The sequence below is a fragment of the Rattus rattus genome, chromosome 12, assembly GCF_011064425.1.
Source record: "Rattus rattus isolate New Zealand chromosome 12, Rrattus_CSIRO_v1, whole genome shotgun sequence".
Taxonomy (NCBI): Eukaryota; Metazoa; Chordata; class Mammalia; order Rodentia; family Muridae; genus Rattus; species Rattus rattus.
In genome coordinates, this window is record NC_046165.1 from 64789720 (window position 1) to 64802612 (window position 12893).

The 12893-nt window shown below is 42.0% G+C and overlaps 1 protein-coding gene across 2 annotated transcripts in view; it reads left to right on the top strand.

Annotated features, from left to right (window-relative positions):
* The first annotated feature begins 489 nt into the window (after nt 1-489).
* The window catches only part of Cdadc1 (cytidine and dCMP deaminase domain containing 1), a 29126-nt gene continuing 16722 nt past the window's right edge, over nt 490-12893 (top strand). The window contains exons 1-5 of one of the 2 annotated variants that reach the window (XM_032917283.1): nt 490-708; nt 1536-1633; nt 5367-5441; nt 7946-8123; nt 11409-11978. In XM_032917283.1, coding sequence (XP_032773174.1) covers nt 627-708; nt 1536-1633; nt 5367-5441; nt 7946-8123; nt 11409-11978 — 1003 coding nt within the window. In that variant the 5' untranslated portion in view covers nt 490-626. The remainder of the gene's footprint in view (nt 709-1535; nt 1634-5366; nt 5442-7945; nt 8124-11408; nt 11979-12893) is intronic. The other variant, XM_032917282.1, reaches the window with a different exon arrangement.

Below are 12893 nucleotides of genomic sequence, written 5' to 3' on the forward strand. Positions count from 1 at the left end.
AGCGTAGCCAGTGAACTCCAGGTCCAAGGAGAGACCGTCTCAAACTTTTGGAGGGCCACAGAAAAAGACAACCTCTGAACGGTAAGCGCGCGCACACACACTCTAGTTAAAAATTCATTACAACGGACAACTCAGATTTTCCAGGTTCCACTCTTAACTCTTTGATCCTCCCAGTTCTCCTCTCTTCACAGTTTGTGTGGGCTTGATAAGAAGCAGAACCAAATTCCCTGGGATCCGCCCACATCTGACAGAGGGGTTCAGATGGCCCTGCTTCCCCCACCTCGCCCACTCCGGTTCTAGGTTCGCCCCTCTCTGTTTAAGTCCTTCACTCTGCTCCCCTGCTGTCCCGAACCAAGAAAACTTCAAGCGTCCTTCTTTCTATAAAAACCACTGAACACAGATTGATATACATAGCTGCACGAGAACGATAGCCTCAGGCAACCACCTCAGCGCGCTGGACTCTGACGTCACACAGGCGCCGGAAGCGAGGGACATGCTAAGACGTCATCTTGCTGCGCAAAACAAGCGGTTGTTGACAGGCCGCAGAGGCGGCTGAAGGTGAGCTGAGTGGATCCTATCATGCCTGACTGGGCGAGTTGTCCTGGGCCGAGGCCTCTGGGCTGGGGATGAAAGAAACGGATCCGATGCAGAGTCTGGAGGGCTCCGGGGCCGAGAGGTCAGTCGGCACGCAGACGGGCAGCATGACGGGTAAGTGTAGTGGCCTTCTCTCCCTCCCTGCCCCTCGCCTGGAGCCCTACCTGCCCGAGTCTCCCTCTAGCTCGGCTTCCTACCTGTCCTGTGTCTCCCACTAGCCCGGCACCCTACCTGCTGTATGTCTCCCTCCCGCCCTGCTAGCCTGCTTGCTACTCCACCCTTACCCCCCCCATCCCTGCACAGCACTTCCCTGGCGCCTTGCCTGCCCTGTGACTCACAGCGACTCCTGCCAGGCCGGGCTGCTCCCTGGTCTCCTTGCCAGACACACGTTCCGGACTGTGTTGTCCAGGCTTCATCGGTCACGTCCTGCCCTGCACTGGCGATTGCACCTAGAGTCAGTATCCCGGAGCTGAATTTGCGCTTTTGCAAATTCACCGCAAGTGATGCCTCCCTCAAGTTTCGCCCTATGGTTGAAGACCAATCGTGTTCTAACCATTGCCCTTCAAACAATGCCTAATTCCAGTGGGGTAGGGATGGGAACCTTGCACCACGACTACATCAGAGAGGAGGTCTTATCTCAGTTATTACTATTATTGTTATTATTAATTTATTCTCGGATTATTTTCAGAGCTTTTGTATCAGTGGGGTGGTATTTTACCTGTGGGGTGAGCTGAAGAAAGAAAGAAAAAAAAAAAAAACAAAAACAAAACAAAACACCAAACTTTGGCAAGTGCCACCAGAGGTCACCGAAAGTGAAACTGTGGCTATTCTTGCTTTTATTCTCCTACCCGCCAATCCATCTGCACCTCACTAGTAACTTTGAGCTTAGCTCCCCAGCCTTCACTAGCGAAATTCTGAAGTGCTTGCCCTCTCTTTTATAGGTCAAATACCAAGGCTTTCTAAAGTGAACCTTTTTACTCTGCTCAGTCTCTGGATGGAGCTCTTCCCGGGAGTAGAAGCCCAAGGGCAAAAATCTCAGGTACACTTTGTCTCCATAGATAGTGTTCGCCCTTGGAAAAGCAGTAGTCTAAGTTTGATGTCATTGCTGTAGTCCTCACAGTCAAATCCAGCAGGCCTTAAGACTTGAGAAGTAGCTTCACGGCTTTTGTATGTTATGCTCATAACTCGCAGTGTAATAGCTCATGTTTCCAGTCTGAGAAGTGACTGCTAGTGTATGCCATGATTATCAGGTATTAAGGGTTTTCTTTTAGAGACGTTTAACGCCTTAAAATGTGCGTTGTAATACTCAACTCACAAACCCTTTTAGCTTTATTGTCCACATTTGATCTTGTCATAATTCTCTTTATGCACATTTACCTTGAATCCTTTTTTGACGCAAAAGTTGTAATGTGTAAGTTTCTATTATGAAACTTCCTCATTCTGATAGAGAAAATGGAGATAAGGCGTTCTGATTAAAATGCCTTTCCGTCAATTGTAGTTGTAAAACTTCATTAGAAACAAGGACTTGGTTTTTAACAAAGGAGTCGCTGATGTTTCCGTGCTCCCCTCTGGCTTCCTTCCCTTCATCTGACAGATGCCATAGAAGTTTTGTTTGTTTAAGAGAAATACATTGGTTTTGTTTTAAATAATTTTATTTGAAATCTTGTTTAGAAATCTGACCCATACCTGTTTAGTTTAAGGCTTTAAAATTAAAATCTAACTAGACATGGAAATAATTACAAGAGGCATCAAAATAAATCCTTGTGTCCTGAAAGCCGGCCAACTTGGAAAGAGGCTTGACCTAGGGAAGCTTACAACTTTTATATCCTGACCCATCCCTGCTATTGTTCACCATGGTACTGTCTTCCCACAGTCCTTGTTTTCCAAGGCCAAAGCCATGGAGCCACAGTGTCAGTTAGGATTCCCTTTTACCCCTTAGCTGTAAGCCTGGGGACCCAAGGCACTGCACGAAGGCACCCTCAAAGTTGTTCTAGCAGTGTGTGCTAGCCTGAGAGCTCGATTAGAAGTTTTAATGTTGCCTATATGGAAATTATGTTGTAAGTACCAGAAAACCAAATTTACAAAATGCATAGATTATCATTGTCACCTGCTTGTTACCTACTCTAGGAAAGCATATTAGTTTTATTAGTTTGGGTATCATGGCTGCTAGAAGCAAAACCAGTGATGGGGCTCGAGAAGAACAAAGTTACTCCATTTTCATCATTTTGTATAAACATTATTATTATCATCATCATCATTACTATCATTATCACTATTATTATTGAAACTGAAGATAATCCAGTAAACTGGCAGCATTAAAAAAGTCATACTACATATGCTTTCAGGAGACTTCTCTTTGTACTGGTTAATACACTTAAATTTTTCAATTTTTCTAGCTTCCTTTCTTATATAAATCAGGACTACATGCCTAGTGGTGGCACTAGCCACAGTGGACTGGGCCTCTCATATCAATCATTAATCAAGAAAGTACCCTAAAGGCATGTATATAGACCAATCCAATAGAGGCAACTTCTTAATTGAAGTTCCTTCTTCCCAGGGGTCTCTAGTTGTGTCAGGTTGACAAAAACCACACAAAGTATATCACAGAAGCTCCAAGATGCAGTTTGGCATGTAGCTGTTTAAAGTACGTGTTCATTATTTATAAAGTGAACAGAAGAAAAATCCTCACTACTCTACCACCTAGAGACTGTTGGCATTTTCTATTGTTTTATCCTTTTTCTTTATTTTACTTATTTGAGATAGTCTGGATCTTCTTTCACTAGATAAAAGAAATTCATGTGCTTTGGTGTCATTATGTGTATGGGAGCAGCAACTTGATCTGATGTTTTAAGAGTAGCCAATGGTTCATAACCAGCCTGCCTGAGTTCACATTCTAGTTCAAGCTCTTGCTACTTTGTATAACTTTGAATACTCTATTTTACATTTCTCTTTCCATTTTAGTACAATAGAAAATGCCAGTACATACAATATGTTTTATCTTGAGGTCCTGGCAGTTGAACCAAGAGCCCTGTAAGACAAGTGCTTCAAGTCCTGAGCATACTGCTAGTTTATTACATGGAATTCTTATACACAGTTAAACTGACAATGCTTTACTACTTTAGACTGTTTTGATTATGATTTATTTAATTATATAACACTATTGCACTGACGGTCATTTACATTGTCACTTTTGCCAGATTTAATATTTAATATGTTTACTATATTTGCAAATATGACTGGTGTCCGAGTTCTTCTATGCTATCAAATACTTACATTGTTGGAAATGAAAACAGAATTTTTAAGTGTCCAGTCAATGATTGAAAAAATAATTGTCTGTGAAATTTATAACAAGGCTGGGAGGCAATTAATGAAAAGTTTGAAGTAGAAATCAGGTACTATAAAAATGGCTGACATTTCCAAAGGATTTTCTTTCCTACTGGTTCATGCTTTGTAGTTTAATTCTGTCTAAATTATGTATCTGTTTAAAAGTAGAAATCCCTTGTTTTTCTCTACACATCCACAGTACCTCTCTCACGAGTTCTGTCTGCCTGATATGGAGATTGTGGCATAGGGCCTTCCTGAGCTTTTCCGGTACAGAAGCAGTGTAGCATTGAGATGAAGGCAGTGTTCTGGCTTACTAAGGACTAGCTGTGTGACCGGGGTTGTATTTTTTAATTTGTCCTTGCCACAATTTTTCTCATTTGTACCATGGAAGTGATAACTCTTTTAGAGAATTGTAATGCTTAAATAAAATTACTTGAAACCTTTTTTTTTTCACAACTTTTCATTAATCATGAATTGGTAGGAAAGAAAATAATTTTGAAATGTCAAACATCTTCATCTATTTCAAACCTTTTTCTTACCCTCCTGTCCCAAACCATAGCCACTTAGGACACATTAGGTACCTCTTAAAAACTCACTTTTATAATTACCATTACTGAACTCACTCTCACCTTTTGTCAGCCCCATTATGTCCTATATGTCCTGCTCTGTGTGAAGAGAAACCTCATTTCTGGGATGTAGGTTTTCTTTTTTGGAGGTTGTTCCCTTTCTAAGAGACAGCATTTGTTTTGTAAATGTAAGCTCAGTGATCACCAACACTGCCATTCTTACTTTAAAATTGCCCCAGTTTTTTAACTGTTTTACCTACTTGGACCTCGCAGAATTCTACAACACTGTCTCAGTCTCTCACTTGGCTGTGTTCACAGTCCTAAAAGTTTGAGGGTTGATTCCAGAGCACCCAGCTAGGCCTATGGCTGGCATCTAACAAAGGATCTTAAGCACTTATTGAACTAATTGAAGGGCCAGGCTCTGTTACTTTTATTTATTTAATTAGTTTCACGTGTATGAGTGTTTTGTCTGTCAACCACAAGCTTGCCTGGAGCCCATGGAGGCCAGAAAAGGGCATCAGATCCCCTGGAATTAAGTTACAGATAGTTGTGAGCTGCCAGGTAGGTGCTGGAATCAAACATAGTTCTTCTGGAAAAGCAACCAGTGTTCTTAACTACGAAGGATATGTAATTCTTTATCTTCTGAACTCCACTTAATCCTTCAAAACCTTTGGACTTTTACATTGCTTAATACTGTCCCAAGTCTATGACCTCAAAATATAGTTTCAATCCCATAAAGGCCTTGCTTGCGAGCTAGCCCGAGCAAATAGTATCCAAGCAAAGTGAGACATTGCCATAGAACTTCACAGGGAGGAATCCAGCCCTTAAATCCTAAAATGTGGAATTCATTAATCATTTCCCTCTTAATCTGATTCTAATTAGAAAACTGAAGAGGAAACCCGTGGTCCCTTAGGAGATAATGAAGACTTGGCCAGAGTATCTACTGACAAAAAACAGGTGAATTGCTGTGTGATTTTACAAAAGATGCACAAGGTCATGATAACAAAGCACAGGAGTGGGAGACAGTCCTGTGGAGACCTTGATGGTCAAGAGAGCTTCTCACATTTCTCCATAAAGGCCTGGTGTACTGACAAGCCTATATGTCTTTCCTGTTTGAAAAGTTCAAGTGGGAGTATTGTGTAATGTTCTCCTACCTGTTTCAGTTTTCAAGTGTACTGTCTAACCCTGATTTCACCCAGATGTGTTGAGCAATGCCCCGTGGGTCTTCACATGTGTGTATCTTGGTTATTGTGACAGGAGTGGAAAGTCTAGCTGCTCTTTATGTGGATCCTTCTCGAGAGTTAAGGGTTGAGGTAATCAATATCTCCCCTGGAACAAACAGTAGATTGTTTGTCTGTCGTCTTGGTGTTCCTCTCCTAATGTCAGGTCCTGCTGTGGGTCCAAGCAACCATGTGGTTCCAGCTGTATCACTCCCTGTGGACCGGGAGGGTGTAACCACCACAGATGTGCTTCTTACTCTTCCGAGTCCTTTGTCCCTGTCCCAGGAGTCTTGTCTGCTATTGTGAATGAAACAGGGCAGACAGACCAAAAGACAAATCCCAACCTCTGTGATTCTGCCTGGTGCCTCCTGTTACTCTGACCTTGAGTTTCCAGAGATGGTCATTCATCATATATGGAGAATAACATGCGCGTGTATTTTGAATAAGCTATTATTTTGATGTCTATTTTGATAAATTTCCTGATTAGTTCTGGGAGTGAGTCTCTTCACTGCCTGATGTGATTTCAAAATAATTTGCCTGAGAATTCTTAGATGTTTTCAACACAAGAGAAGCACAAAGGGGAACATTAGCAGATCATCTAGGTCAGTATACTGACTGAAGCCTGTGCAAACAGTGATCCTGTTCTATCCTGTTTTAATGGAAAACCTGTGGCTAAAATCATATAGAAACTTACCAAGATATGCATGAAGTAAAACAAAAGCAGGATGCAGAAGCGGTTCCCAAAAAGTCATTGTGCTGAGGCTGCAGTAAGTAGACAGTTCAGACAGAATACAACTTGGACTTCTTTGATTTAAGTTTGGAAAGAAAAACTCCTTCTCAAACTAAGGTCTTTGTGAAAAACATCTCAAATTTGGTATTTTGTTCTTAGCTAGAAGCAAAGTGAACAGGTGTTTTGGGGGGTCAGGGGGGTAGGGTGGGCAACATTTTGGGTTTTCCAGACAAGCTTTCTCTGTGTATCTCTGGCTGTCCTGGAACTCGTTTGTACACCAGGCTAGCCTCAAACTCAGGAGTTTTGCCTGTCTCTGCCTCCATGTGGTGGGACTAAAGGCATGTACCACCATGCCTAGCTGTTTTTATTTTGTTTTAAAAGAATTCAACAAAGTGATAAACTTGGGCTAAAAATTGTTCTAAGAGGTTGATAATATGCTTCCTGTATCTTGGGAACAGTGTCACACATATTCATTTGTTACTGGTTTGTTTTTTTTTCTGCTGACAGCATAAAGCCTGTGTCCTTCACCTGAGTCGTAGCCACTCCAATGACCATGTGGTTCGGTTTTAACAGCATTGACTCTGGTGACCAGATCCTTTGATAAGGCAATTTTTAAAAAAGGTTTATTTTTATGTACAGTGTTCTGTCTGTATATATGCCTGCATACCAGAAGAGGGCACCAGACCCCATCATAGATGGTCGTGAGCCATCATGTGGTTTCTGGAAATTGAACTCAAGACCTCTGGAAGATCAGTCAGTGCTCTCAACCTCTGAGACATCTCTCCAGCCCTGATATGGCCATTTTTATTGGTTGCTTTCTAAAATGAACAGTTTTGCAAACAAACTTGGTTGAAATAACATGCGCCTTGTATTCAGGGATGTACCATTCTCAGATACTTTGCAATAAAGAGAGGAAGGTTTACACATTGCAAATTTGGAATCAGACTTATGATTGTAAGCCGGGTCTTTAGTAGCTGAGCTATCTCTTCAGCCCAAGAATTGAAAATTAAGGTCATCCTGGGTTATATACTACAATTCTGGCTTTAAAAGATCTGTAATTTTAGAATTGAGATGATGTCTGCTTTAGTTTTGCCTTTATTATTTGAATCCTTCAGTCATGTCTGAAACCCAGAGGGATTTCCTTATGCTTCCTTTACCATTTTGAAGCTTGGAATTAAATAGTCTCAGCCTGGGTGGCATGAGAAGCAAGTCATCTGACTTGGCTTTTGGCCTTCTTTGGGCTAAAATAAGTCCATCTTTCACTAGAACAACATAATAATAGTTACATGTGTAACTGATTAATTAAAAACCTTTGTTTTGAAAGTTTCTCATGTAAAGTCAATATGAAGCTCTCAGAAATTCTTTGTGTACCTAATTAGATATCTATTTTTATGCAGACTGTGATTAGGTAAGAGCTAAGTATAGCTTTTATCTCATTAGAAAATCAAATATTACCCATAAAAGGATAGTCTGATGTTGTAATTGATGGTGTCATATTTTGTCTTAATTAGGTGAAGAAAACTGGTCTTGTGGTGGTGAAAAACATGAAGATCATTGGTCTCCACTGTTCCAGTGAAGACTTGCATACTGGGCAAATTGCTCTTATTAAGCATGGGTCCAGGCTGAAAAACTGTGATCTTTATTTTTCAAGAAAACCGTGTTCTGCTTGTTTGAAAATGATAGTGAATGGTGAGTACAGCCAGGGTGGTCTGGGGACTCAGCTCTTTATCTGAGTGAGGACGAGAGAGCACATCCTTAAATCCACAGACAGTGAGGGGTGGAGATGCGTGTTTGAGGGCCATGTGACACTTGGTAAGAAGGAAGAGTCTGAACATGGCTTCTCTGGGCTCAGCCCTGACCACTGATCTGCTAAACGACCTGGTAAATTACAGGCTGATACCGTATGACAAAGGACCCCCACACTTTCAGTGGCTTAGGACAGCCTGTCACCCCTACAGTTGTCAGACCTGAGTTACAGTCGTCACCCGAGTGACGCTGAGCAGCGGGCAGTTCAGTGCAATGGTTGGTTTGTGGGGATGGGCATCCATCTTCCCCTGCTCTTGTCATCCTGGGCCTCACTTAGTCCTCTGCATCCAGAGAAGGCATATCTGCTTCTCAAAAACAAAACCCTGCTTGGGAGAGGTTGGCTGGAGAGCTCAGTGGCAGCGTGCTTGCCTAGCATGGGTGAGGCCCTGGTTTTTCCCAGCACAACAGAACAAAACAGAAGCCATGACCTTTACATTCTGTAGCTCTGCAGGCTCTGGCTGGGCAGCTGCACCAAAAACAGCCTGTGGAGGAAAGGGTTTATCTGGCTTACGTGTCCAGATCAAAGGCGTTCATGGAGGGAGTTCAGGGCAGGGTCTCAGCTCAGGAGCTGCTCTCTGCCTTGTTCTCCATGGCTCCATGGTTTTTTCGTACAGCCCAGGCCCAGGGGTTGCACTGCCCACAATGGAGTGGGCTCTCACACACTTATCATTAATTAAGAAAATGCTTCGCAGACATACCCAGAGATATATACAGACGTCAGATGCAGGCAGTTCCTCAATTTCTTGAGATTCCCTTTTCCCAAATATGTATAAGTTTATGTTGAGTTGACAGAAACAAGCCAGCACACTCCCAAAGGTTACTATAAACCTTGGAAGGGCACACAAAATTTTAATGTGTAGATACCTAATTGCTTCTGAGTCTATTTTGTAGGTAGGCAAATGTGCAGATGATTATATCATTTTTAAAAATGTATCTTACACATGTGTACCTGGTAGGTCTAGAAAGAGGGCAACAAATACAATTCCCGGGCCTTTCGTTCCAGGCTTACTTGGTATCAGATTAATGACCCAGGCTACTGATGCTGAGCTCAGAGTCAGTGAGCCTGCAGGGTGCTGTGTCGTAAAGGCCTCAGCACAAGCTGGATCTTCATGGATCTGTTGTTACTATTCTGTTTCTATGGTACATGGCCAAAGCAATGTGTGGACAAGTTTATTTCGGCCTGTGGTTCCAGAGGACTAGGGTCTTTTGATGGTGAAGGAGGCAAAACATCCGGCAGGAATGGGGGCAGTAAGCTGGGAGAGAACTGGACGTGCAGTAAGTCTACAGACTGCCCAGGCCTGCCCCAGCAAGTTAGTTCCTTCAGTAAAACTGTACTTCAGGAGCTTCCACAACCTCCTGAAATGGTGTCACCACACAGGCCAGAGGTTCAAATATGTGATCCTGAGGGAAACAAGTCTCACGAAAACACCACAATGGGTTGAATGTAGAACAAGGGGTCTTCATGTTGCTAGTCAGGGCGGCAGCACATGTAGTAATAGTGGAAGCGTGGGGCAAGCCTCAGCATTAGAGTAGTGGTGGGTGGAGTATGGTGACCTCTCAGGGAGAGCTTGGGAGACTGACAGCCCCTATTTTGTGTTATGGAACACACCCGTTAGAAACAAGAAAACTCATCTGTCTCCTTAGCTCTGGGCTGAGCATGCCTCGTCTTAGTCTTCTGCGTCAATCCCAGCTGCCTGTAAAGTAACTGCTACAGACCGCAGTGTGAGGGTCGCCTTAGGGACCACGTGAGTGACGTAGTGACTGAGCTCACAGTGACCGGGCCTGCCTTCCTCCTGCATCTTAGTTAGGTTTCCCATCGCTGTCCACTGGTTGTGAGCAGCCACCTGCAACTCCAGCTCCAGGGGCTCCAGCAGCCTCTTCTGGCCTCCGAGGGCCCTGGGACTCACATGGACAAACATAAAGTAAAGCCTTTTATTGAACATGAGTACATAAAACCTTTTTAATTTTGATGAAATTACACAAGATACTAGCAGAAATTTTTCTGTTGTAAACTATAATAAACATTTGGTGTTTACATAGCAATTTTATTCAACCTTATAAGAAAATTAAAATACTTTTTCATGTTTATGGCCCAGTTATGTTCCTTTTACAAATTGCCTATTCATATGTTTTGTTTCCCTTAAGGTCTTTTTAGTAAATCAGTATGAACTCTTATTTAATGAGCCAACTGTGTCTCTATTACTACTCCTTTCTGCTGTCACACTGGGTGGAAAATGCCCTCAGGTTTGTTCTTTCCTTAGTATGTAGGCTTTGCAAGGTTGGTGCTGCCCCCCCTCTCATCACCCCCTCTTCACCTATGAATATTTTTCTTTTAAAAATTCTTTGTAGTCATCAAGAGCAGATGATATAAAAATACCATCATAGAACTCACTGCTTTGTATACTAATTTAAAGCTAGTTAAACAACCAAGACCAAAGTCACATTATTTATTCTCCTATTTTGGTCATCGAGTTATTTTTAATGTTTTTAGTTCAAAGATGCTGCACTAAAACAAGAACTTTTTTTCTCTTTAGAATATGACTTTTGAGAAGAATTCTGAATCTGAGACAGGAAAAATTTTAGTGTTTAAATGAATTATTTATAATTATTTAGATACAAAACTCTAGGCCTTACTAGGTATTAGCTATAACATTTTCAGAAGCTACCATGGCAACATGGAAAAACCTTGGAGAATAACACTTATACTGAGCTGCCAGCCACGCCTAGCAAAGCTGGGGGCTCTACACTCAGGCATTGTTAGGGCTGGTGAACATTCTCTTGAAAAGTCAGGTAGTAAATATTTCAGGTTCTGTAGACAGTACTGTGGTCGGTAGTCAGCCCCACCGTGCACTGGTGCTCAGTGCAGATGCAAATGAATGAGCAGCATGCCTTTGAGTTAGTCTGAACCCTGGAATTTTCACTTTGCATCGTCCCATATGATGTAGAATATTCCCTTGTAAAGCCCTTACTTAACCTGTCAGCTGAAAATAGACTCATCATGGAGTGGACCCATTTTGGCCCATGGGTATTTGTTTGCCAACCTTCACATTGCATAAGTGACCATGTAGATGTTTGGTTTGTCAATGGTAGGCTGGATTTAGATAGAAAGCTCTCTCTATTCCAACTTGCATCAAATAGTGAGTGACCTTTTCTATTTTTCTATTTTAGCTGGAGTTAACCGAATTTCTTACTGGCCTTCTGACCCAGAAATAAGTTTGCTCACTGAGGCTTCTAGTTCTGAAGATGCAAAGCTAGATGCCAAAGCAGCAGAAAGATTGAAGTCAAACAGCCGGGCCCATGTGTGCGTCCTCCTCCAGCCGCTGGTGTGTTATATGGTGCAGTTTGTAGAGGAAACTTCTTACAAATGTGACTTTATTCAAAAAACTGCAAAAGCATTGCCGGGTGCTGACACTGATTTTTATTCTGAATGTAAACAAGAAAGAATAAAAGAATATGAAATGTTATTTTTGGTTTCAAATGAAGAGATGCATAAGCAGATACTGATGACTATAGGTCTGGAGAACCTGTGTGAAAACCCCTATTTTAGCAATCTAAGGCAAAACATGAAAGACCTGATCCTACTTTTGGCCACAGTAGCTTCCAGTGTGCCCAACTTGAAACACTTCGGATTCTACTGTAGCAACCCAGAACAGATTAATGAAATTCACAATCAGAGTTTGCCACAGGAAGTTGCAAGGCATTGCATGGTGCAGGCCAGGTTATTGGCTTATCGAACTGGTGAGTTCAATGCTTAGTTCATAAATGGGGGCTGAATGTCTGGGTTACAAGTGACCCTGAAGTGAAGTGGCTTCATATCTGTGCTAGAGTTCCTGACACAGATACTAACGTCTTGCTGTTCCAACAATGTAAAGAAGTGAGCGAGACCCTGTGTATTCTGTGTTCTCATTCAGCTCTACATTTACAAACCAGGACACTTCAATCCCTTTTGCTTCTTGTGTGTATGATTCTGTGATTCAAAAGACAACTACGACACAAAAGAAAACGAAAGTATTTTATTTTTATTTAATGTTTACTAGTGTTTTGTCTGCATGTATGTTTGTGCACTACATTCCTTCAGAGCGCAGAAGAAGGTGCTGGACTCCATGTAACTGAGTACCAGACAGTCGTGAGCTGTCATGTTGGTGCTGGAAATCACTCAGGTCCTCTGTAAAAGCAACAAGTGCTCTTAACTGCTAAGCCATCTCTTCAGCCCATGTTTTCTATTTTTAATAAAGACAGAATTCTGAGAATTATAAAATAAGAAATTTAGAAGAAAAGAATCAAGGTAAAAATGTTACTATAGAGTTTTCTGGTTGTGTTTTTCCCAGCAAGTTAAACAATCAGTCTTACTCTTTTACATGTTTGTAAAAGGAAATTATTGCTTAGTGATGTTCTTTATGTTTTGTCAAGTGTAGCATCTCAACATTAGTTCATTCTTAGCTAATGTTTTTCAGTGTAGAATTCCCACCTTTTAACTTCAGCTTAGAAGGAAGTGCAGAAAGTGCAGATAGGAGGTGGGGAAGTAAGACTCACTTGGTGCACGTGCTGTGCAGTGGGACCTTCTCTACCTACTTACTGCTTAGATGGAGTCCTGTGCAGTTCAAGCTCCCCATGTAGCTGAGGAAGACCTTGAACTTCTGATCCTCCTGCCTC